Genomic DNA, 25,422 nt, shown 5'->3' with positions numbered 1-25,422 from the left:
TTACCTTAAGTTGTAGAGTTTTTTTCCTTAACTCCATAAACACTTGTTTTTTGTTAAACGTTTCAACAGTGTAAATAAATAACTTTTAAAAGATCTTTTTTAAATTATTCTCATCAGGATTTCCACTTATTTTATGTGATTTCTTTGAAAAGAAAAAGCACCTGAACAAAATCTTCCACAAAAGATCATCTAACTTTCCTTCTTATTTTACAGCTAATGTACGAAGCTAATCCTAAAAAGAAGACAAAAAGTATTTATAAGGTGTGCATTGGTATTCTTTCAAAATCAAATCTAGACACTGTGGTATTTAGCAGCAATGGAGGTGGGCAGATAATTCATATGAGATCCATGTTGAGTGTTACTTGAGTTCTGAAACATCAATTAAAATTCCAAATTTATTTTTCCTTTCTTTGTTGATACAGTGGATTGACACCAGACTTCAGCTTTTGGATTTGATAGATAAATTTTAGATCATGCAAGAAGTTTGTGATTTCACTTAAACTGTAGTTGGCATTTTTCCACCATGTATCTTATCCTGATGGTATTTAAGATCTGTAAGAATGAACTTCATGCTAGAGTCTAAGTGGATTACAGATACATAGTGAATTTGATGCCTGAAACACATTTTAGTAAAGGAGTATGATAGGACGCTACAGAAACAAAAACAAATTCCATGACTGTGAACACCTTCTTCCAAACCACACAGCAATTTAGTGACAGAGTTGGGTGGAGAATCCAGAACTTCTGGCTGTAGTCCCATTCTCTGACTGCTAAGGAGGTTTGTCCCTGACTGGCAGTTTCTGCTTAGGAGAAGCCAAATGTTAGACTGGCATGGTGTGTGGATGTTAACCTAGCTTTGTTGGGAGAGCAGTGCAGTGATGGTTTTGTTTTATTACCTTATGTGTGCGCTATGCATAACTATAAACTAATGGGCTCTTGGTTTGGGTAATGAATTAAACTTGCAAAATCTAAACTAAAGCAAAGATTCTTTCTCAAATTAGAGTTTGCCATTTTGTATGTCCCCAAGTGCTGATGCCAGTGTGACCGTGAGAACTGCTCCTTATTTTGCTCTTTCTTTATACATTTCCCATAGAGTTTTGTGTGACAGTAAGTTATCAGTGACACGAGGCAGGAACCAGTCTGTGATAGATATGTTGAAGAGTGTTTTTAAATAATCTACGAGCTCGCCTTGTGTTTAAACATAGACAAAATGCCCTGTTGGGTGAGTTTGCAATTGAAAGTTGGTCTGTTTTCTTTTTTTTAGACTAAAAACAGTCGCCCACTTCGTACCAATCAGATCTATGCTCAAGATGAGGGTGCAACCCACACACAGCTTTATACTAATCATTTTGAGATGATGAAAATGATTGCAGGGAAAAGAAGTCCACCTATCAAACCTCTGTAAGTTTACCTGGGATCATTTGATCTTCTGTCACCACAGATCTCCTGGAAACTTGTTTTGAATGGCTCTCAGAACCCAGAGTTATTCTGCACTCTGTTTCTCTGTTCTTGATCTCTCTCTGTGTGTTCTCTGTTAATGGAAACACCTCCATATTTCATGTGTTGCGGTCTCACTGCAGGAATTTGGTGTTTGTCATTAAGAGCAGAACTGCATTCAGTTAGGTTTTTTTTAATCTACTTTATATCTATCCATTTGCCTGAATTGTAGATAACTTGCTGTCTATGTTGTTTAGTAGTACATTCTTTCCTATGTATCTTCCTGCAGTTTTTCTTTATTTATTTATTATTTACTCTGAGTCTTTCTTAAATGTCTGTCTGTATGCAGGCTCCAGTACTGGCTGGAATATCATGGAAACTTCACTAAAACTGTGGTGTTACATGCTAAAATATGTGAAATGAAATATTGTTTTTAAAGTTTTTCTGTCCAGTAATACAGTTTTTCTCCATTTCAGACTCGGCATGAATCCTTTCCAGAAGAATCCAAAGCATGCATCGGTGCTTTCTGAAAGGTGACCACTACCTATCTTGAAGGAGTTATAAATTCCATTAAAGTGCTTTTTTTCTTTTCTTTTTTTTTCTAGGTTTCAGTTATTTCTAAATATTGTGTGTTTTGTCTTACTGTTGTTTCTAGTGGAATCAACTATGATAAGCCCCTCCCTCCGATTCAAGTCGCGTCCCTCCGAGCAGAACGCATTGCCAAAGAGAAAAAGGTACGGTCCCATCTCTGTGCACAAATGGCTGCAGTAATAAAAAAATCAGGCAACAGATGAGGTATGAGCAAAGCTGCCTCCTGGGAGAAGTTTGGCACTACAGTGGGTGTTATGAGAAGCTGCACATTGCTCATGTACTGGGGTTTAGATAACCTGGGCCCAAAGTGGGACCTTTCCTTGTGCTTCTTGTCACTCTCAGACCCCTTAAATAATGAGGAGCATATTTTTGCAAAAGATGCTAAAACATTTAAAAATGTTATTTAATTCTTGACCATTCTGTAGCCTCCTTTCTTCTTCAGAAAGAACTACTTGTCCTTGCTTGTGGATGATAAGTTGCTTGTTGTGCTGTGCTCTAAGCTATAAAACTATGAGTACATCTTATAGTTTGAAATGAGTCACATTGTGTAACCTGGACTTAAAAAGTGAGGGCAGCTTTGTGTGCTGTCTCTGGTTGGAATTAAAGGGGTTTTGTGGATAGAAATAAAGGTGTTTTGTCTTGTTGTTTTGTTTTGTTTTAAATAAACCACTTCTTGCTTGTTCCATGCTTGATGACTGAAGGTGCCCCTTGCCTTGCAGGCGCTGGCAGAGCAGCAGAGGGCCCAGCAGCAGACGGGCCCCCAGCCCCAGCAGCCCCAGGCAGGCCAGCAGCCCCCACAGCAGCCCCCCGTGCAGCAGGCCCAGGCCCAGCCACAGGCACAGGCACAAGCACAGGTAGTTCAGCAGCCACAGGCAGTGGTGCAGACTGCAGTCACTACTGTGGCCAACACAGCAGTATTGGTAAGAAAGGGAGAGCTCGGTGCCTCTGATGTCGTAACTTCAGTTTTTCTGTGTGTGCTGTATTTGTGTCGTGTTTTCTCTGGGAAGAGAATTTTAGGTCAGTATAGTGAGATCAAAGATATTTTTTTCTTGTTTGCTTTCCCTGGTTATGCTGGGTGTCTTCTGGGTCCCTGATTTATTAAGACTATTTGTACCATTGTAGCAACAGATCTTGGCATTCTGAGGTGGAAAAACGCCATGCAAAGATGGTTTTTCCTTTTTCACTTTAGACTTTCATTTAATGAAGTCTGAGTGAATAGATGCACATGGTCAACGAGAAGTATTTGTACAGAGAGCTTGCAGAATACAGAGAATAAAAGAGAATGTAGCTCTAAGAATGACTTAGTTAAAGAGCTTAAAATCCAAAGATTCATTAACCTTTGCAAGGCAAGTGAAATGGTGCATCCTACAGGAAACACCATGGTACTTTTACTGTGAATTTATGCAAAGTTTTCATGTCTTCCTTAAATCTAGAGTCTCAGTGAGTCTGATGGTGGTCTGTGGCTTTTGTATTTAGAGCCAATCCAGTTTGCATAGTAGTGTGTGCAGGCAGTGGTGGATTTATTTTGCTTGTGGAAGAGCAAGAGTACCACAGCTTTTCCAGAAAGACACAAAGGATGTGTTCTGACCCACAAGCATTGCTATGTATGAAGTGCTCAGTGATGTTCCTGTGTGAGTGGTTGTCCAAGGTATTGCTCCCTTCCTCTGCTAACAGGGATGTCCAGTGACCAGGGTTTACCACACACTTCGCTGGTCTACAGCTGCTCATTAGTGAGGCAGAATCCTGATTTACATATGCATTAGTTGCTGTGATCTGTAAAGTCAATGAACAACTGCAGAAATCTCTGTGTATTCCATTGAATTTTTGTTATTTTGTCACTCCTGGAATACAGCACTGTGTTAAGCAATGCTCAGTTTTCTTTTATTGTTTTTCTGAACTGTTACCTTAATTGTTTTCTATTTAGGCAGGCACCATCAAAACAGCAGTGACGGGGACAAGCATCCAGACTGGTAAGGAGACTTTATAATTGGGCATAGGAAGTGATGGGACATTGGGATTTTCACTCTCAGAATCTCACATTAATCCTGGCTTGCTTTCAGCTACAGTGAGTGGAAATGTGATTGTGAACACTGTTGCTGGGGTCCCTGCTGCCACCTTCCAGCCCATCAATAAACGTCTGGCCTCACCTGTCATACCTGGGACGCTGACTGTGAGTAGATCCTGTCACTAGTTGTGTCCCTGGACACACTGGGTTCCATGTTTTATCAGCATAGCTTTAGCTTTCCATGTTAGAAATTCTGCTTCTTGAAAATGTCATGTGCATCTTGGGGTTCTTTATCAAACCTCTCTCTCTTACCAAAACATCAGAACACTGGAATGGTTTATCAGAAAAAAAGCTTAATACTGTTAAAAATATTTTGTAGGGAAGTGCTGCTAAAAGCAATGTATTATGTCATTAACATTTTCAGCCTGTAACTGTTTTGTGCTTTATTAATTATGATCTTATTATTATGTTAATGGTTTAAGACTATGGAAGATATAGCAAAATACTGAAAGGTACTAAAATCAAATGTCTGTAATGGAGTGAAGGGTTTGCTGATCAGCCTGTTGGAAAAAGATTTAACCACACGCTGATTTTAAGATTCATCCAAACAGATGTGTTAGATTTGGGGCGTTAGTTCTTGTGCTTGTTTTTAAAATTGCCTAGAAGGTTATTCCATTTGCAGAAGGGAGATGTGAGGCTGGGAAGGGAGCAGTAAAGGCTGTGTTCCCTTGCAGACCTCGGGAGGCACGGCCACTGCCCAGGTGGTTCACAGCCAGCCCCGCGCGGCCGCGGCGCCCGCAGCCTCCACCGAGCTGGTGACCATCGCCTCCACGCAGGGCGTGCGCGCCGTGACGTCGGTGACAGCCTCAGCCGTGGTCACCACCAACCTCACCCCTGTGCAGACCCAGACAAGGTCTTTGGTGACCCAGGTGACACCAGGTAATGATCCTGTAGAGTGGATATTTTTGCCCCTGACAAGGGGGAGAGAATGATGCGTCTGACTCCATCTTATCAGAAGGCTAATTAATTACTTTATTGTACTATATTATTCTGTATTATATTACATTACATCTAAATGAATCTGCCCAGCACTCAACTGCATTCCACTGCTCAGAATCTCATGACTGTCAGCCGACAGTCCTGACACACACACACCTGATAGGCCAAGGAAACAAAACACCATCACTTCGGGTAAACAGTCCCCATATTTCATTCTACTTTGGCACAGCCAGGCACAGCAAATGAGATAATTGTTTTGATCATTCTCTGAGGTTCAGAGAATGGGAAACCCAGAAATATTCTTGGTAAGAATTGTCGCTTGCTTTTCTCTGTGAAGAGAAATGTGGCAACAATCCTGTGTTCAGGGACTTTATCCAGTAGTGCACAAAGGGCCCTAGAATTCCTGCAGATCCACCCCCAAAGCCCCACAATACTGGAAGTCTGAGATGCAATTAAACAGGGCTGTGATTTTTAACTTGCTTTATTGTTGGTGCTCAGATGACATTTATCTCCAGTATTTCTGGATAAAATATGGCAATAGAGAGCTTGGCCCCTAGGCATTGCAATTTAAAAATATTATTAACAATCTATCAGTAAAATATTAGAATTGACTGTCTTCACTAAAACACATTGTGAAGAAAGGCTCTTGTATTTTATGATCTGCTCTGCTTTTACATCATGCTCATGATAATGTGTTCTTACATGTAGTAAATCCACAAAGTGTGCAGGAGCAGAAAAATAAGCATTTAACAGCTCGACTTCTCAGGTGAAATTCAGGAATTAAACTGAATCTTGAAAAGTATTTGTCATAACATTTTGTTTTTCCTTTATTCACAGCTACACCAACAGTCCAGCTGTCAGGCAAAACCATCACCCCTGCTCACTTCCAGCTGCTCAGGCAACAGCAGCAGCAGGCTGCTCAGGTGCAGGTCCCACAGATCCAGGCTCAGGCACAAGCCCAGTCTCCAGCTCAAATAAAAACTGTAGGGAAATTATCACAGGTGAGGAACGACTCATGAAGTAATGTAGCACATTTCTCTCATTACTGTAAGCTTCCTTAGCAGTGTGTGTTGTGTCCTGTTTTCTTGGGCAACAGTGAGATGTATTTACCTCTTAAATTTCATCCTACTAAAATTTCATGCAGGCAGTGAGTCTGACAGCACTTTCAATAGTAGAGTAGGGCAGGATAGAAGGCACTTACTGCTGCTCACTGGAAGCCATTGTGTAAAAGAATTACATTTTAGGTACTTGATCTTAGCTCTAGTCTGGTACAGAATGTTTCTCCTTTTAAGCTTTGGATGCATCTCCATTTTTCTCCTGTAATGTAAACCACTGGAAATGATGGAGGTGTTTGATTTTTGCAGGAGCAACTGATCAAGTTGCAGAAGCAGAAGCTGCAGCTCCCCCAGCAGCAGGCAGCACAGCAGACACAGCAAGGGGCACAGCAGCAAACAGCACAAGTACAAGTGCAGCAGCAGCAGCAAACCCAGCAGCTCACTGCTGTGACAGCCCCTCGTCCTGGCGCTGTTCTCACGGGCACCACGGTCACCAACCTGCAAGTGGCACGCCTGGTGAGTTGCCTTTGACTTGGCAAAAACTGTCTCAAGCATCTCACTCCTGGCTGGTTTAAATGGTTTAAATGAACACTCACAAGTGCCCTTTGCATTGCTCTGGCAGTTCAGAAGGAACAGCTGTAACATAAATAGCTTTATATTGTATTTACCCATTGATACCTTCTCTGAATTGTGTCACTGTACAGGAGCCATTACATTTAGAAACATTTACAGCTATCACTTTATAATCACCTGTTCTATGCCGCAAATCTTTCTGTGCTGGTACAATAATCTTCATTCCTTACTGCTTAGACTCGTGTTCCTGCTTCCCAGCTCCAAGCACAAGGACAGATCCAGGCCCAGACTCCACAAGCAGCACAGGTTGCTCTGGCAAAGCCTCCAGTGGTGTCTGTTCCAGCTGCTGTTGTGTCATCTGCAGGAGTCACCACACTCCCTGTGACTGTGGCAGGCATTAGTGTTGCCATTGGGCAGCCACAGAAAGCAGCAGGTATGTGGATGCAAGTTGGAAATAGGAAGAATTGTATTTCATAGCAGTCTCCTATAGTATAGACAATTTTTTCTTGTAGGAAAATTGTTGTTGGAACAAAAAATTAGCTTACTTGTGCCCTTGGATAAGAAATTTTCTTTACTGTCAAAGTCATGTCTTATTCCCATTAAAATCAGTGGGTTGTTAGTGCTTAAAGCTGTGCAAATGTATAAATCTCTAAAAGTAGAATCTGTGTGTGCAAGCTGTGATTAATGGTACAAAGCAATAAACTGAAGACTGTTATGGTTCTAATTATTTCTGTAATTTTCAGGAGGCCAGACCGTAGTTGCACAGCCACTGCATGTCCAGCAGCTGCTGAAACTCAAGCACCACCAAGCAGCACAGCAGCAGAAGGCCATCCAACCCCAGGTTGCACAGGGACAAGCTACTGTGCAGCAAAAGGTACCATTGTCTGTTCTCTATTAACTTGTGCAGTGGTTCTGGATGACCAGGACACCCCTAGAGAGTCAGTCAGGATTTCTAGGGGTGAATCTTAGGTATATCTGGAGAGAACAGGTTCTCAGGTGTTTAATTCTTTTTCTGTAAAGTGGTTGATTGGTAGTTTTTAGTAAGTGTATTGTTGTGTGTGTGTTGTGTGTAAGAGAGAAACTTTTCATTAAATACTTTAATTCTGAATACTTGTGTAAATGCATGCAGGCTTCCATCTAGTGCTCATTTTTTTATTGCCTTTTTTTTCAATAATTAAATGTAATTAATCTTTTTTCCCCACATACCTGTTCTTTAAAATACACTTCAATAGTCATTGATGCCTTTTTTTCTCTTGTGCAGATAAATGCTCAACAGGTCACAGTCCAGACCCAACAGCAGACTTCACAGCAGCAAAAAGTAACTTATGCTACACAGCCTGCCATTAAAACCCAGTTCTTAACAACTCCAATTTCCCAAACCCAGAAACCAGGTGGAACCCAGCAAGTGCAGGCCCAGATTCAGGTACAGGTAACACAGGTTTGCACCTTTAAATGTATTGGGACTGGAGAATTGTAAAGACAACAGGTGAGGTAGAATTCAGCACCCACGCATTTTAATTCTAGTCACATGTTCATTTAAATTGACTTTTTCATAAAATTCACTGGTGCTGCATATGTGGCCTTACAGCAAGTCAGAGCAACTGTGAGCTGCAAGTTTGCCTTTCTTCTTTGAAACAAAATAATTGAGTCACTGCTTTTTATTAGGCAAGGGATTCCATACTCTGTTTACTAAAGAAATTTCAGCCAGAGTTTTTCCTGTTTCTGGTGCTGCCTCAGAGCCTAATCTCTGGCAGCCAAGAGTTGGTGACAACTCACATACTTTCTTTTCTGCATAACTGGATCAGTCTAACCAAGGAAAAAGAAGGGGGTTAGGAATTGGAAGCCTTACTCTTTCAAAAGTATATCCCAGATAATGGAACCTGTTAGAACTCATGTGCTTCCTTCAGTTTTATAGGTAGTCAGGATGAAATGACTGTGTTGTAGTTAAAAATTAAAATATTTATCTTCTTCCCCTAGCTAAGTTCTATTCACAGATTTAAATGTAATAAACATTCAACCTCACTGAAAATGCCAAGCTGCAACTTACCATTAACAGGCCTTGGTGTTTTGCTGCTATCAGCAGCTTTTTATTTTGATCCAATCTTTTTTTATTTCATATCACTACAGGTTGCAAAACTCCCACAAGTGGTCCAGCAACAGGCTACTGTTGCCAACATTCAGCAGATGGTTTCAGTTTCCCAACAGGTAGGTTTTGCTCTCGTCAAATATAGCACTGCAAACATGATCTTTAGAAAAGCTCATTTTTTGGAATGTGTGTGCTTTTCACCTTATGTGTGGCATAGGTAGTATTTTTGAAGAATATAGCAAGTGCCTTTCTATAAAAATAAATCTTGAATACTGAATCAGCTGAGGTTTATTCTCTGGTCTAAAACTTTCATAGATGTAGCAATGTTTGTTCATCACTGTAGATAAACTGAAAACAGATTTTTAAAAGTGTTTTCTAGAGCTGAAAGGATGTTTAAAAATTGGTTTCTGGTGATGTATAGTCAATATAGCAAATAATTGAACTAATGAGCACCATCTGAGCTTTTTCCACAAAAATTAGGACAAATTGAAGGTTACAGGTTGCTTTGTTTCAGTTCACAGAGCTGTGCCAAGTGCTCTGTAGAAGGCAGAATGGTGTCGTGGCTGTTCCAAATGTGTGCTGGTAACAGACAGGGCTTGGGCAGGAGAAGCTCAGGTGGTTTGATTCCCCTCCCCTAAGGACCAGGCAGTTTAATTATCACTGTTTAGAACAGTGTCATCCAGATCATTAGCAACAGGCCTAACTTAGGCAGTTGATTGGCAGGAATTATTTAACTTTGGAGGGTGGATGAAGTTCTTGCATTTGGTGCACAAAAATCTGGGCCAGTCAGTTCTTAATCTGCCACAGTTCACAGTGCAGTGTTTTAGTGCAGAATAAAATCTGTGACTGTTTATCTCCAAATGGTGATAAAGTGGTGCAAGCTGTCTGATAACCACCTCAGATGTGAATGCTTCAAGGGCAAAGTAGACAGCAGGAAGCAGAAACCTCATCAGTCAACACAAATTGAGTTGCCCTCTGTAGTCAGGAAGAGCTCCTAAATAATTTTCAAAAGTCATCAATGGTGGCATAACTCTGACTTGGAGTCTGTGGCAAAAGGAGAAACAATTTCCCTCCCATGTACACCAGTGACTTCAGTGGCAGTAGGTTTAGGCCATGGTAAGTATTTTTCAAACTATGGTCTTTATGTGTATGTGGCATTCTTTTTATCTGCAATTTTAGTGCTTCCCACAGGAATCCTTTTGGATCATTCGAGAGTTAATTTTTCCTCTGCAGAAGTCCTTGTAGCTTTGTTTGGCTTCTGCATCTGACAAAGGCAGCTGAAGCTGTTCAGTTTTCATTACCTTGTCCTCTGAACAAGATGTTGATTTTTTTTTATTCCCTTGCTCTGGGTATAGCTATGAAAATTAGATGTCTGGATGGAGTTCAAGCTATTCTGCCATAAATTGGCAATAGAGACTGGCAGCTGTAGTCTGAAAGGGAAATGGCAGAGACTGGTGGGCAGCCTCAGTGGCTGTATTTATTGTCACAATATGGGTGCAGAGTCAGCATTTTAACCTCTTTGGTCCTCTGGCTGTCCCTCTGTTCTTTTCCTTGCTCCTTCACTTCTGCAGTACAGGAATTTTCCTACATATCTGGTAAGGTTTTTGTACCTTTCATCTGCCTTCTGAATATATCTGAGGGCATGTGCTTGGATTTGCACTGCAGAGACCAGAGTTACAGGCACTTTGGCTCCTAGTTCTGATTTATAAGGCTATAGAAAATGTGACAGGATAGTGTTTCTCAGTGAAACCACAGAGCCTCCGTTCCCAGAATCATTGTCTGAGATGTTTGTCAGTTAAGAGAGCAAATACCTAAGGAAGCAGGATTCCTTCTGTAGAGCAGAAATGTGAGGACTGCTCAGTTTAATGCCAAACCATTTTGTAATTGCCTTTTCCTCCTGATGTGCAGGTACAAGCTCAGCCCCAAACCGTGACCCTTTCTCAGACGACAGCAGGACAACAGCAGGTTCAGGTGATCCCTGCAACCACTGCTACTGCTCAGGTGGTGCAGCAGAAGCTGATCCAGCAGCAGGTTGTGACCACAGCATCTCCCCAGGTTCAGGCTCCAGGTGTACAGAACCCAGCCCAGACACCAGCAACACCTGAAGCCCAGAGTCAGCAAGCAAAAGTACAGATGAGGACGCCGACTGTCAGATTAAAGGCACCTACTAAACCAAGTTGAACTATTGCAATAACAGAGAAACACAGTATTTGTGTTTGCTGAGACAAGTGAGAAGCTACTCCAAACATCCAAATGAAGACAAAACACCTCTATTTTTTTTTTTTTGTAGCAGAAGGTTTCTTGCTGGTGAACATTTAAACATGAAAACTCACATGTAACTTCAGTATATTAGCAACTGTTTAGCACTCAAACTCTGTACAAGATGCATTCTGCCTGTGTTCTCTGTGCTCATTTAAACCACATAAAGCAAGCATTACTTAGGTTGAAATTCTGCCCAGCTTCTCAAAAGTGAAATGGTGATCTGCCATAAATGTCAGTAAAATCCATCTGTGTTAGAATACCACACCTGCCTGTGGCCATGTGCAGCTCCTTGCTGTAGTTCAGTGTGTGCTCAGTACCCACAGTGAAGGCACACAAAAGACCAGGTGTAGTTGATACAGCACAGTATTTTCCATCTGTACAAAAGCTCTGTGTTGTTCTTCCCTGTGCTAAACACCCCTGGAAGATCTAACACAGGCTTGAAGTGCTCCCTGCAAAGTTTAGCCAATAAATGTGAAAACCTGTAAGTATATGTAATTAAAAAGAAAAAAAAAAAAGGTTTCATTCTCCATTTTTGTAAGTCTTTTAAAATGTTTGTTAGTAGTTTTTGTGTACAGTTTACTGAATCACCCAACCTGTGTGCTCATTCTCGTATTTCACTTTAAAATAATGGATATTTTAGGCATGAGCTGAGTAAATACTGTGTTGATAGTAAATGTGTATTAAAGTGTAGCCCATTTTTTTTTGTAAAAGAATTGTTCAGTAGATGCAGCTAAACAGATGATCCATAGCTGTTTCTCTTGGGACTTCTGTCACAAAAAATCTCCAGCTGATAAAATCTAATCTCTCAGTTTCATTCTGCTCTTGCAACATGTTTAAATGTTCAGTACTTTTTACACGGCTTTCAGCTTCGGGGGTGGGGGGCTGGGGGAAAGGGAGAATAGTGAAATTAAATCTAAGACTTAATTCTTCAACTGTGTAAAGAGTAAGATCTAACTTTTGTACTATTCTTTTACTAAAGCTAACAATGAATGTATCTTCAGGTGGGTATTTTGGATGTGAATAGAGCGTGGCCTCTTCCTCCAAATCAGTTTGCCTTATTGTTATGGAGAAAAAAAAAAAGCAAAAAGCTGCATAGAACTGTGGGGGGTTTCTTTACTTTTCTTGCATACAATGAATAACAGACTTTGCAAACAGCACTGAGTAAGGAATCAAAAAGCCCATAGTGGCTTGAAGGGATTTATTTTACTTTGGCCATAAAACTGCACAACATGTAAAATCCAGACAAAATTACAACATTCCTTTTCTGAGATGGTTTTAAAATTATTTTTTCATTCTGTGATCTTTTTACTCTTTTAGGAAAGGAGCCTATTTAAGGGCAAGGAAAGCATATATTTTGTTTTTACCTCTGTATGTCCACACTTGTTGGTACCTGGCAATCCACATGGCTTAAACAAGAAAGAATTCTCAGCCAGCTCCTCTGTGTTAGTTGGGATAGGTACAGCCAATTCTGTTCAGATCACAAATGTAACATTGGCTCAGGCAGTCTGATTTTTTTATTTTATAACTCTTTTTTCCTGCATACTTTTTTCTTGGACCCTCAGGTGTACAAATACAAGGGCATTTTGGGTTTTTTAAAGCTGTTTTTGCATGCAGTAGTATTCCCCTGACCCTGCTAACCCCTGGCGTGTGCCATCCCCTAAACTTCACTGCCAGCCAGGGAGCTGGCACTGCTGACAGCAGAATAGTTTAAAATGCAAAGCAGATGCAGTGGTAATGGATAGTGACACTGTGTACAGTATAGCCTTGCTCATCCAAAAATATTGCTTAGGTAGCCCCAGTTTTACTTTTAAGTGTTTAGCTTTTATGATGTGCATGAAGGTCGGGGTGGGGGGGAACAGTTCCAGCAGTGGGAGAGCTGTTGGCTACGTCGTTGTGCTGGTCTGATTTGGTGTCTAAAGAGGCGATTGTTTCTTGTTTAGGTCAGTTGATGAAGATAAAAAGTCACCATTATTTTTTTTTCCTTCTAATTATTTTTTTTCTTCCTTTCGATGTGTCTTTCTCCCAGGAGTGTGTTAGGAAGTCAACCTGTACATAAGTGATGAACATTTGTACTCGCCCCAGTAGGATGATAAGGAATAGTGCTGTATCCTACCTGAAGGTGTAATAAAGTGTACATTTTTATACCGCCGCCTCGCCCTGCCTTCTATACCGGGGCGGGTTACCGGAGGGGCGGTGTGGGTGGCGGGACGGACCGATCCCCGTCCCGGTCCCGATCCCGATCCCCGCCCCGCTGCCGGCCCCGCCTGCGGGCGGAGCGGCCGCGGCTCCTCCTCCATCCTCCGCTGCGAGCATGGCGCGGGAGGCCGCGCTCGCCGCCTGCCTGGAGGCCGTGCTGGGCAGCCGCTCCAGCGCCAACCGCGTCTTCGAGCTCCTGGAGCCGCTGGCGGTGCGGGCCGGGCCGGGCCGGGCCGGGCCGGGGGAGCGGGCTGAGGGAGGGAGGGCAGCGCGGCCAGGCCGCCGCTCTGACACGCTGTTCCCCAGGGCCAGGAGGAGCCGGAGGACATCGTGAGCGCCGCCAGGATCTGCGGCCGGCTTTTCGGGGCGCTGCTGGAGCGGCGGGAGCTGTTCGTGGGGCCGCTGCCCGAGCAGGACGCCTCTCTGGGCGGTGAGCACAGTGCTGCCCGGGACAGGCGCGGCCCGGCCCGAGCCCAGCCCGTGTCTGTGTGTCTGTCCCTCACAGAGAGCTACAGCCCAGCCTGTGTCTGTGTGTCTGTCCCTCACAGAGAGCTACAGCGCCCAGGACAAGTACAGGATATGGATGCGGCACCGCTACAGGGACTGCGTGGGCTGCCTGGGAGAGCTCATGGGGCACGACGCCTTCCAGGTCAAGGTGGGTCCTGAGCCCGCTGCTGACCCACGAGGGGTTCACGGGGGTCCCTTGAGGCTCTCGCCCAGTGTTTCAGTGTGGGAGGGCAGGCAGTGCTGTAAGACAGCATTGCTGCTCTGATTCACCTCTGCTCACCAGCAGCGAGCATGCAGATTTCTCAGGAAACAATATCTTATTTCATTCTTCCTCCTCTTGAAGGTGCCTCCTTTGGGTTTGACCCCTGTTCTTGTTTAGGTGTTTTTTGGTTTTTTGTTTTTTGGGGTTTTTTTTTTGTGATTTTGCTTTCTTTTTTTTTTTTAAAGGAGCAGGCACTCTGCACGCTCATGAAGTTTGTAGAATTGGAGGCCCAGTATCCATTAATCAAAATAGAGTGGAAGGGAACTTTAACTTTTCCCTGTGACCTTCTCAAGGTAAGCTGTGGACCTGAAAAGTCCCTCCTGTCAGTGACCTGATGGCACACAAACTCCTGTGCCCTCAGCCTCTCACTCTGTGCTCCAGTGCTGTGAGAGACTGACTTGTTGCTTTCCTTCCCAAACCCTTTGTTAGGTGGTTGTTGATGGTTTGCTTCCCAGCACCGAGGACGCCTCCCTGCTGATCTCCCGCTTTCAGGAGTACCTGGAGTACGAGGACGTGCGCTACTTTGTCATGAAGGCTGTCACTGCCAACATCGGGCAGGTCATGCAAAAGACAAAGGAGGTAACAAATTATTACTGCTCAGGTGGCTCTGGATGAGCTGCTCTGGGTTGTGTATCTTGTGTGTGAAGCAGGGAGGAGTTAGTAGCATATGGAAATATTTGGAGGCCAGAGAAATGAGTGTGCCCACTGGAGGCATTGATTTTTTCCTTATGTGTGTCAGTATGCCAAGACTGGCTTTACTCAAGACACATACTGTTCTTTCTGGTCTAAGCTCTAGCTTCTATTTTACCCAAATCTTCACAGCTTGAGTGACACACAGAGAACTTTTAATTCTGTTTACTCTGATGCAAAGGAAGAACCTGTTTCCTTCATTGTATCCACCAGTTTTGTTAAGCCAGAATAAGTGCAGAGATAGTTTTCTGATCTGCAACAGAGAATATACCAGTGTGTAGTAATTTATTTATGTAGTTTTAGTCCTCATTTTCCCTGTCTCTTTCCTAAATATATTCAGTACTTGGAAACAGGGCAATATTGAAGCCCAGCATCTTGCTCCCTGATGTAGGACTTGCTTCATGTTTGTTTATATGCTTTTTTCCTCAGAGGCCGCTGCCTTTTTACCAGCAGAATGTGTTTTCCCTCATCTCACCCATTAACATGCCAAACAAAGAGTCTGAGATGGTCAAATTTATGGTCAAGCAAGGTTGGTAAACTCTGCATGATAAACTCTGTGTGAAAAGGAAAATCAGGCTAAGATTTCTAGTGTGTAAAGACTTTGTTATCATTTGCTGATGAGGAATTTCTGCTTCTTTGATCACTGGAATTATAAACAGTCTTAAAAATCCACATTCCTCAGTCTACAGGGGGGTCTGTTATGGCCTTGTACCAAGTTAAGTACTTCATCCCAAGTTTTTAGAGCATCAAAGGGCTAAGTTAAAAAGGGTCATCTTAATTTTTTGAATATCCATTTCAAGTTCAACATCTGGTTTCTCTTTCTTCTTAGATAACCGTGAGGAGTTGAAATTTTCAAAGCTGCAGGTAACTGTTCATTTGGTGCATTAGAATTGAAATGTTGTCTGCTTAAATTAGAGCATTATCTGTGCCAGTGTGTTTAACTCACTGTTTGCAATTCTGTTTTAAGGCACACAAACAGGTGTTTGAAAAAATGTGGCTGACTTTTTTGAAGCACAAGGTGAGTGTTACTTCTGCCACTGATCTGCATTGCTCTTTAATTTAAGGATTGCTGATTCTTAGCAGTTGTGTCCAGCCTTGCAGGAAGCTGGTGGTAGGACCCCAGTATGTTTTGAGTGTTGGGTGACCATTTCTGTTGGATCACTCTGCCAAGAAACATGATCTCATATATGGCCTGCTTTTTCTCCTTACCCTCCGCCTTTTTTCCCTACTTTAAGCATCTCTGTCCATAAGGGTGATCTGCAGCATAACAATCTCTGCTCACAAGCTGAAGCTTCCCCACCCTTTTTCCTGGTGGTTTTCCCCATCTGAGTGATGACACTGTTAGCTGTGAGCACCTGCTTCTTGAATGAACTTCCTTGGTGTCACCTGTAAACTCTCCCATTTGGGAACTGCTGCTGCAAGCTGTATTTTCCTGCTGTTCTGTATTTTCCTGGCACGTTCCATTCTGCTTGTGCATTGCCTTTTTGAGCTACAGGTTGCTGCTGCTGACTGAGTTCTCCCTGCAGTGCTTGTTTCTCTGTGTTATTTTGTCCTTCACAGCTGCCCCCTGGCCTTTACAAAAAGGTTCTTGTCATTCTGCACGACTCTGTCCTGCCTTACATGAACGAGCCCACTCTCATGATGGATTTCTTGACAGTGGCCTATGGCATAGGTGAGTGAGAACAGCATTTTATCCTTTGTGGCACCTCCAGCATGGCACAGATGGACTTGGAAGCTCTGCTGGATGCAGCACCACACCCTGGGTGATGGAATAGCTGTATTTTTGGCTAGGATGGAGCTAAGGAATTAGGGTCAACTCCATTGTCCCTGGAAGTGAGATGATTTTGCTTGTGTTTGTCAATGTCATTGCTCCTTGTGTGTAAGGAAAATAATATTTAAGGCTTTGGGGAAGAGTAGAATACTGGAGTGATTAGTTTTAGATATAGAATTCAGCCAGTGCTGCTGATCCAAACACAGGATCCACAGATTCCTGCAGAAATGACCTTTCTGAGCAGACCTTTGCCTCCCCAGTGTAACTTTGTTGAGGAATTAGAACAACACATTTTGTGTCTCAGTCGTTGAACATTTGTTCTACTAAACTGCAGCTTCATCTGTGTAAGAAACTTGGGAGTCTCTGGAGGGAGTGCACATGAAATTGTTTCACCTTTCAACCATCACACTGCCTCTGATTTCAGCTATTCAGTCTTGCTTTCCTTCTGGGAAGATTGTATTACAGAAAAAATTTGAAGACTTTTTTTTTCTAGTTATTTTTATTGTGTTGATATCTGCCTGTTTTCTTACAGGTGGAGCAATCAGTCTTCTAGCCCTAAATGGGTTATTTATTTTGATTCATCAGCATAATCTGTAAGTAAAAAGAGTATAGTGTTTAAAGGAACATGGGTTTTTGCATTTATGTCTTTATGTAAGAGGAACTGAAATGGATTCACCACACCTTCAGGCTTTGAAATTCCCCATGAGAAAGCCAAACTGCACAAGAGGCTCAGGCTGTTTGGATGCTGAGCTTTTTTGGCTGTCTGATTTCTTTTACAACTGAACCTAAATAGTCTGTTCTCTAGACTGTGGTTGCTCAGCACTTAAAAATCAATTTCCATTGATCTGATTACAGTGTGAAGCCATGGTCTTTGGTGTCCCTTTCACTGCATCCTGTACCATTTGCAGTCACTGGTCATGGCTTCACACCCTGAAGGTGACTGGGCACTGCAAGAGCCATAAATTCACCTTACAGTTTGTTTTCAGGTGGTGACTGTAGAGGGAAGCCTAGGAGAGCTAAACAGAGCACAGCAGTGGGCTGGGGTGCTCTTAATGAAAGCACAATAACATTTAGACACAGCCCCACTGTACACCACTAATGGATGTTGTATTTTTCCTTTTTTTTTTAACAGGGAGTATCCTGACTTTTACAAGAAGCTGTACAGCCTGTTAGACCCTTCCATCTATCACGTGAAGTACCGAGCTCGCTTTTTCCACCTGACTGATCTGTTTTTGTCTTCTTCGTAAGTAGCATCTTTATTATGTATGCTCACATATTTTCCTCCTGCTTTTCTGTTCTTGAGCAGTCTCCCACACATCTGGATTTAATGTATTCAGTGTGCCTTCTGGATTAGATACATTTTTATGGAGAAAACTGAATCCGAGACCATTATTGTAGTCTTGTGTAATTTTTCATGTGCTATTTTTGAAGATTTGCCTCACAGCCGTAGATTTTCAGAAAGGAAGAATTGCGGTTAGTTATCAGAGTTTGAGCTGCAAGTGCTTATGGATGTGTTTTTGATCTCTGTTCCACTTTGGGTGAAAGTGATGAATTTTCTGTCTTGTCTTTGTAAAAATGGAAACGTAAAATTTGCAGGGTTTTTATAGATTACAAAGCTGTTGATAAATGGATGGCTTTTTGCAGACATAAAGCACTGAAATGTGAAGTGTTTGACAGCCTGTCTTGATGTTGTCAGTTCATTGTACACAGGGAAGAAACTGGATAGGCAGCTGGTCATATAGTTGCTGTCATATGTTATAAAATAAACCAACAGTAACACAGCACCAGGCACTTCATATCCAACCCCCTTGTAGTCCTGGTGTACTTTGGACAGAGTGACAAGACCTGTGGGTAACTTTGTTGAGCCTTGCAGGTGTAGTGAGGCCTGAGTGACTGAAAATTGTAATTTTCATCTTCTGACATGAAGAAGGGACCTAAATGTTGTGGATGCTGTTAGAAATTTGCATTTTTACCGTTAAAAAAAAAGAATTATGCTGCACATTTACACTACATGGGAGCTTTATGTTCCCATTAACAGCTGCAGTGCTTGGAAATGTTATGTAAATTTAACACCATGGCCTGTGTATTAATTAAACCCACAAAATGACATAAGAAGAATATAATTAAGGTTCCCTGGCCAAGCACTCAGTTTATGAAAGGACTGAATAAAGTTTGCCATGAGAATGGCTGTGTACAGGGGCTGTGCTTGGCAGTGGTGCCACGTGTCAGGATTGACTCTCACAGTGATCTGAGATTATTCATGCACTGAATGTAAATTCCCCCAAAAATTTGTTCCAGCAAGCACACAACACGTTGCTGCTTAAATTCAAGATTCCTTGTCAGCATGATATTTTCTGAAAAATCCTTTTTGCCCAGGATTCTTCTCCTGGGAAGATGAGAAGCCTCAGCTTCTCCATGTTTTGCTGCTCTGGAATGTGGCCTGGAGATTGTTCATCCAAACATGTGAATTGTTTTTAATTAATGGCCAATCACAGCCAGCTGTGTCGGACTCTCTGAGTCAGTCACGAGTTTTTATTGTTCATTCTTTTTAAGCCTTCTGATGTCTCCTTTCTCTTTCTTTAGTATAGTTTTTGTATAGCATAATAGAATATGATATGATGTAATATGATATGATAGAATATAATATAGTATAGTATAATATAGTATAGTATGGTATAATATAATATAGTAGAGTATAATATAATATAGTAGAGTATAATATAATATAGTAGAGTATAATATAGTAGAGTATAATACAGTATAGTATAATAATAAATCAGCCTTTTGAGAACTTGGAGTCACATTCTCATCTCTCACCTCATCCTGGGGACCCTCACAAACACCACAATTCGTAAAGCTTCTCTTTACTGCACAGCCAGAGCAGCCTGATGAGCCCCTTGCCGAGCTGTTGGGGTGGCTGAGGCTGCTGGCTGTCCTGCCAGGGCTCTAACAGGCTGCTCCCTGCTGTCCCCTGTCCCCAGGCACCTGCCAGCTTACCTGGTGGCAGCGTTCATCAAGCGGCTGGCGCGGCTGGCGCTCACAGCCCCTCCCGAGGCTCTGCTCATGATCCTCCCCTTCATCTGCAACCTCTTCCGCAGGCACCCCGCCTGCAGGGTGCTGCTGCACAGGCCAGCAGGGCCAGCAGGTAAGGGGGGACTTGTTTTGTGTCTTTAAGGCAGCATAAAGAGGAGCATTCCTGTGGAGGAGAAGGGGAGATTGCAGTTCTGAGCTTTGGAAGGATGCCTTTGTCCTGTCCCTTGGGTTTGTGAAAGGTCAGCAGGCTCCTGCTGTTAAACTCAAAGCTGTTCCAAGTGCCCTACTTGCTCTGCTCTTTAAAAGTAACATGGTTCTGTAGTGCTGACTCTTGGGTCATGCTGGGATTTGTCAGTTTGTCCCTGGAGCCATAAATGACTTGGGAAGGAGCAACTCTGGCTGCAGCACTGCTCTGGGGCTGTGTTCCCTTTGGGTTTATGTACTTACACAGGAGGTGTTAGCTGTGTATCTCCTATTTCTTTAGATATGTCAGAAGATCCATATGTTATGGAGGAGGAGGAGCCATCTGAAAGCAGGGCTTTGCAGAGCTCTCTGTGGGAGATTCAGGTATGTCATCCCAAAATGAGCATCTGGGTCTGGCATGGGTCTCTTCCACCCTTGCTGCTTCCTTGACATGTGTTGGCAGTGGACAGCCCCTCTCACAAGGACCTGCTTGACAATATCTTGCAAATGAGATGAGTTGTTTTACTCTGCATCATTTTCTATGCTAGCAAAGGATTCCCTACACTGGAGAGATGTATGTGCTAGTTAGTGGGTGGCTTGTGAGCACACATTTGAACTTGCAGTTCACAGGTGACACAGACTGAATAGCTGCAAAAGGACCAGGCTCTGGAGGGGAGAGGGGAACTTGGTGAGCACTGATGGAAGTGAATTGAGTAGAGTCAGGTTATCCTCTAGAAATGGATGAGGAGTTTGTGTAGGGAGCTGAAGCAGCAACAAGAATGATGTGCAGGAGCTGGAATCCTGGAGAGCTGGAGCTTGGGTGTGGTATGAGGGCACTGTGAGGTGGCAGAATTGGGTCATGCAGTGTAGGCATGGCCTGTGGATGAATTTGTCTTCAGCTGGATGTGACCATGTGAGAGGAGCCTTTGACACGTTTGAAAGATGCCTGAAATGAGGATTTCTTGAAGTTCTGTAATAGCATGGTGCAGCAAACTTGGTGGTCACTGGAGATCTGGCCAACAAATGGGCAGACTCCTATGTGGGAGTGCAGATAGATGTGTGTTACCCTGTACTTTTAGATAATCTCCCATTTGTCTTCCTTTTCCAGTCTCTCCAGAACCATTATCACCCAGATGTGGCCAAGGCAGCTGCTGTCCTGAACCAGTCCCTGTCTGAAATGGAGGATGACATATCAGGGCTCCTGGAGCTCTCAGCTGCTGAGGTAATGCTGCTGTGCCTTTGTGAATGACTGGAACCATAGGAAAGGAAATTCTGGATGTAGCAGCCATGTCCTGTTATCTGCCTTGCTCTGGGGAGGGAGCTGCACTGACTTGGTTACCAGGGCAAACCAGGAAAATGGTCTGTTAAACAAGAGCATGAGCAACAGTGGTGACAGGACTGGATTTTTCTTTGAAGTGTTTATTTGTTGGATGTTTTAAGACTTTAGAGTGTGCAGTGTTATCGGGATGAAGAGCCTGTGCTGAATTTTGACAATATTTTCTGGTTTTTATTTTGTAGCTTTTTGATAGAGAAGTAAAGAAAAAGGCTGTTGATGTGCCCCTGGAGTTTGAGCCTGTACGAGGTTTGTTTGGGAAGAAGAATGATATTTTTGCAGAGCACTTCAGTTTAGACTGATGCCATCTCTTACCAAAACACATCTGTCAGCAGCTGGATCTTAGGGACACACAGAAAGCTCCCCTGTGCTCTGCAGCCCTTGCCTATGAGGAGAGCTGCACTGCTGGAGCTGCAGCCTTCTTCAGTGCCCCTTGCCACTGCCCCTGGATGGACTTTGCTGTGTTTCTCACACTTGTATACTTCCACCCGTATTTGGGAGGGATTTCTCCTCAAAGCAAGGGTTTCTGGACTTGTTCGTGGCTGGGATCCCAGTCCTTCCCCCAGAGCTGCTGCTGCTGTGACCAGGGGCTGCATCAACAGACATCTCACTGCTGTTCCGTGGGACTGAGTGGAATTGCAGTCTCTGACTGCTCTTAGTTTTCAGATGTTTTACTTTTATATGAGAGCTGACAGCCTGTTTGTAATAAATGTCTTCAATACATAAGTGTAAACACCTGATGTATTATAATTATATTTTTATATGCATTTTTAAGCTCATCTTGAGAGGGGTGTTTATCTTGTACTCAGCACTCCCACGTTCAAGGCATTGAAACTGGTTTGTCTGACAACTCAGAAGGTGCTCAGTAAATCCAACTAGGAAATGTTGCTGGTGTTCCTTCCTCTACATCCATCTCATGCACTGAGGTTGCTGGATTCCAAATGCTCGTGAGCTTTGGAAGTGAACATAATCCTGGTGCCTGCTGTAGCAGGGAGGCCAGCTGATGTGCAGTGGGAGGCTAATCCTTGAGTTTTGCTTCAGAATGATAAGAAGCTTGGTGTGGTTTTGCTTGCAGCCTGCATGTGTTTTAGGAGCTCTGGTCAGAGTGTATCCAGGGGCTAATAACTTTTTAACTCCACTGCTACTGGATGCTTTTGTTAATTTTTCATAAACTTTAGAAGTCGTGCACAAATTCCATTTGATGGGATTCCCCCCAAGGTTTTAAGTTTGAGATAAACTCATTATTAACTTCACAGATGAACTCAGGACTTTTTTAAAACTCAGCAACTTAATGTTACCTCCTTAAAGTCTGCTTGCATAATTTGAAATCATATTTTGTGGAAGAGTAAATTACAATCAAGAAAGCAGAGGCCAAAAAATCCAATTTCTGGCAGCCAAGTCTGGTTAAGTCAAGGAAAACTGCAGCTGTCTTGGAGACACTGAAGTGTTACATTTTCTTCATCCAGTTTTTTCATGCTTTCCAAACAGTGGACGTGTCCTCACAGTGTAGAGCTCTACGTATTTTTTTTTTTCCTTTCTGATGCTTTTGAATTCAGATGGGGTGTTTCTGAGGATTGATATTTCTCCTCTTTTTCTTTGGAAGTCTCTTTCTTTGTTCTCTGGTGAAAGGGCGATGCTCCCTCCTCCCTGGCCAGCCTGCTTTTCTTCTTTCTTTGACTTCTGGTGTCTGAGGTGGGAAGGCAGAATGATTGAGATGGAACTTTCAACTTGAGAGGCTTCAGTTCAGGTTCACCCAAGCCTTGTATTTAATCTCTAAGATGTATCTCCCTTTGTCATGGGGTTCTGTCTCTGTGTGTTTAGTAAACATCTTGAGGTGCTCTGCTGTAGCAATGAGAACCACGTGGCTCGTTTTGAAAGATGGCAGTGTATCCTCTCAGATGGAATTAATGACTATATTTGAAAGGATGAATGTCTGTGTTGAATGGCTTTCTCTGATAGTTTTATTTTATTCAGGTTATAGCTGAATTATATCGTGTGTAATTGCTGGTGGGCAGTGTCATTCACTTCTGTGATTATATTGGCACTCAGGAGTGTTGGGCTCTTCTTGAAAGCACAAATATTAAATCACTTGGGGATGGGGCAAATCTACATCTCAAAGTGCTGAAAATGAGGGAGTTTGGTTGTGTTCTTCTGCATGGACAGAGGGTAAACAGTGTCCTCAGGGCTGTGTGACCTGTGTGCCTGTCTGTCCTTCTGGGGTCTCCTGGCACCCACAGGGACAGCCTGCATGAGGGGCAGATGGATTTGGTGGGGAATATTGGAAAGCAGCAGCTCCTGCCTTGTGGTGTGGCCCTCTGCTGCCTTGTATCTGAGACCAAATGGCCACAGCCTAAAGCATTATCCAAGCACCAGGAAAAGGGATGCCATGGAAAGGAAATGGAAATCCCTGTGTTTTGCAGGAGGAGGACTGCAAAGGCACCAGCATCTCCAGTGTTCCACAAGCTGTGGATGCCAAGTGCCACACTGCAGTGAGCAGTGCCTGCGTTGCTCGCTCCAATTGCCATGCAATTAATGTTTTCAGAGCATTCCCAGTGTGCTGGGAATGTGTGGTGCCCGTGTGCTGCCCGTGGCAGCTCCTGCTGACACTGAGGCAGAGGCTCAGGCTGACACAGGGTGTTCCCAGATTCCTCAGCACATTTCAGTGCTGAGCTGGAAATGCTGTTAGCACTTTTCTTGAAGTGTCTGCAGCTGACCTGGAGTGACTTAATTATTTTGTGATGATGCCTGGCAGCCTCAGCACAGTCCCACTGTGCTTGGTGCAGACAATCAAACCACAGCTCAGAGGAGCTTACAGCTGAAAGCCTGGGTGCACTTCAGACAAGCCTTGAAGGACTTCCACAGACTCCCCCAGCTCTGATGCTGCTCTTAACTGAGCAGCATTTTTAAACCAGCTCTTAGGTGCAGATAGCTTTAAACTCCTCCCTGTCCTTGGAAAAACATTCCCCCTGGTCTTTCATCAAGATTTTATCTTTCAACTTTCACCCCTTTCCCCTCAAATAGGAGGCATCTAGAAAAAAATCAGCAGTTATAAATATTGAAAGTTTCATCTGCACAGAGTGAGCAACCCTTATCAGGCTGCACACCTGCTGCTGCTCCTGCTCTCCAGGTTTCCACAGACTGTAGATAATAGATGCTTTAATCATGGGGTGTATTAACTGGAAGGCCAGATTGAAGTACCAGGCAGCGAGTGCATAAGTCACTCCTGTTATTATTTGGTTTTTATCAGATGTGGGGAGGGGGGAGAGGGCTGTTCTGGGGGTTTTTGTTGTTGGGCTATTTCAGTGAGCATAAAACACAGTTTTATGAAAACATTGACATAACCCTGCAGCCTCCCCACTCATCACTGCCTTGGTATCCCACCAGAGGGTAACAATAAGGTCTCTGACTCAATGGACTGCCCTTGGTTTATTTTCCTGAGTTTCCATTAAAAGTCATCCCAGCCTGGCTAAAAAATAGAGCTGCTCAGCAAGAGCATGATGTGATTTATCTGGGGAGTCAAAGGTTGAGGTGTCCACAATGTTTGTGTTAATCAGCTTAGATTCTTACTTTTAAGATATTCATTGGGAGATAGAGGGAAGTGCAAATTTACATCTGTAAATGAGTGCTGCTATTAGCATTAAGGTGGTTTCATATCCCTGAGATAGTGAGAGCTACAGTGCAGCCATAACCCCTGTGTTTTCCTCTACCTAATTTTAAAAAACAAGCTCTCAGTTAATTTACAGCCCTGCTCAGGCAAAAAGGGCTACAGAATCTCAGTTCAACTGACACCAGCTTTTTCCAGCACTATCATAATCAATATTCATTAACTGAAGCCTATTGGACTTGGAGATTTACTGCTATTAATAAGCCAAGAGTCTATCTCTGTGTAGCTTATGAAGAAGTTTGAGTCCTGTTACTAAAAAGAATTGCTTTTCTGCAGTTTCTTTGCCCTGTCCCTGGGCCATGCTTGCACCTCTAAAAAGAGAGTTCTGGAGCATGTGAATAGAGCCAAAAGAGATAAAATCAGACTGAAACTGCCTTCCTCTTCCAGAGGAATAAACCCCAGCAGACAGGATGCTCTGCTTGATGGTGCATGCAGAGATGTGAACGTCATCTCTGTCCTAACAGAGTTAAAAGCTGCAGACTCCGTGTCCTGCTGGTTATCCCCATTTTGTTGATAAATGCACAGAGTGAACCTTATCAAAAGGAGCAGGCTGCAGGCCTGCTAATGGAGCTGTGCTCGTGCTGAAGATAATTGATGCCTCAATAACACCACACGTTATCCAGAGAGCGGCTGGAGCGCTGTGTGAGGAGGAGCATCAATCACAGATGCTCCTGTAACTTTTATCAAATATTGAGGTGGGTGGCAAGGTGCATTCTTGGGCCGCTCTTGGGGAAAGAGTGTTGAGCTCGGAGATACAAAACAAATGAATCATCAC

General features: G+C 43.2%; 2 protein-coding genes across 18 annotated transcripts in view; both read left to right on the top strand.

Moving 5' to 3' along the window:
• Nucleotides 1-13,152, top strand: part of EP400 (E1A binding protein p400) — a 48,492-nt gene extending 35,340 nt beyond the window's left edge. For 10 of the 17 annotated variants that reach the window (XM_030958627.1, XM_030958626.1, XM_030958625.1 and 7 more), the window contains 15 exons: nt 214-261; nt 1,265-1,401; nt 1,914-1,970; nt 2,093-2,171; nt 2,748-2,948; nt 3,953-3,998; nt 4,089-4,198; nt 4,768-4,972; nt 5,870-6,033; nt 6,397-6,603; nt 6,898-7,093; nt 7,404-7,534; nt 7,922-8,089; nt 8,788-8,865; nt 10,655-13,152. In XM_030958627.1, coding sequence (XP_030814487.1) covers nt 214-261; nt 1,265-1,401; nt 1,914-1,970; nt 2,093-2,171; nt 2,748-2,948; nt 3,953-3,998; nt 4,089-4,198; nt 4,768-4,972; nt 5,870-6,033; nt 6,397-6,603; nt 6,898-7,093; nt 7,404-7,534; nt 7,922-8,089; nt 8,788-8,865; nt 10,655-10,927 — 2,100 coding nt within the window. In that variant the 3' untranslated portion in view covers nt 10,928-13,152. The remainder of the gene's footprint in view (nt 1-213; nt 262-1,264; nt 1,402-1,913; nt 1,971-2,092; nt 2,172-2,747; nt 2,949-3,952; nt 3,999-4,088; nt 4,199-4,767; nt 4,973-5,869; nt 6,034-6,396; nt 6,604-6,897; nt 7,094-7,403; nt 7,535-7,921; nt 8,090-8,787; nt 8,866-10,654) is intronic. The other 7 variants (XM_030958630.1, XM_030958631.1, XM_030958629.1 and 4 more) reach the window with 5 other exon arrangements.
• Nucleotides 13,153-13,281: 129 nt separating this feature from the next.
• Nucleotides 13,282-21,712, top strand: NOC4L (nucleolar complex associated 4 homolog). The gene is made up of 15 exons (XM_030958806.1): nt 13,282-13,415; nt 13,511-13,634; nt 13,753-13,859; nt 14,159-14,266; nt 14,403-14,552; nt 15,093-15,192; nt 15,493-15,527; nt 15,631-15,681; nt 16,224-16,335; nt 16,967-17,027; nt 17,567-17,677; nt 19,416-19,579; nt 19,952-20,034; nt 20,759-20,872; nt 21,169-21,712. The coding sequence occupies exons 1-15, from the start codon at nt 13,320-13,322 to the stop codon at nt 21,283-21,285; spliced, it is 1,533 nt and encodes a 510-aa protein (XP_030814666.1). The 5' UTR covers nt 13,282-13,319; the 3' UTR covers nt 21,286-21,712.
• The last annotated feature ends 3,710 nt before the right edge of the window (nt 21,713-25,422 follow it).

Source organism: Camarhynchus parvulus, chromosome 15, assembly GCF_901933205.1.
Source record: "Camarhynchus parvulus chromosome 15, STF_HiC, whole genome shotgun sequence".
Taxonomy (NCBI): Eukaryota; Metazoa; Chordata; class Aves; order Passeriformes; family Thraupidae; genus Camarhynchus; species Camarhynchus parvulus.
The sequence above is the reverse complement of the archived record's forward strand: the minus strand, read 5'-3'. Positions and strand labels throughout refer to the sequence as shown.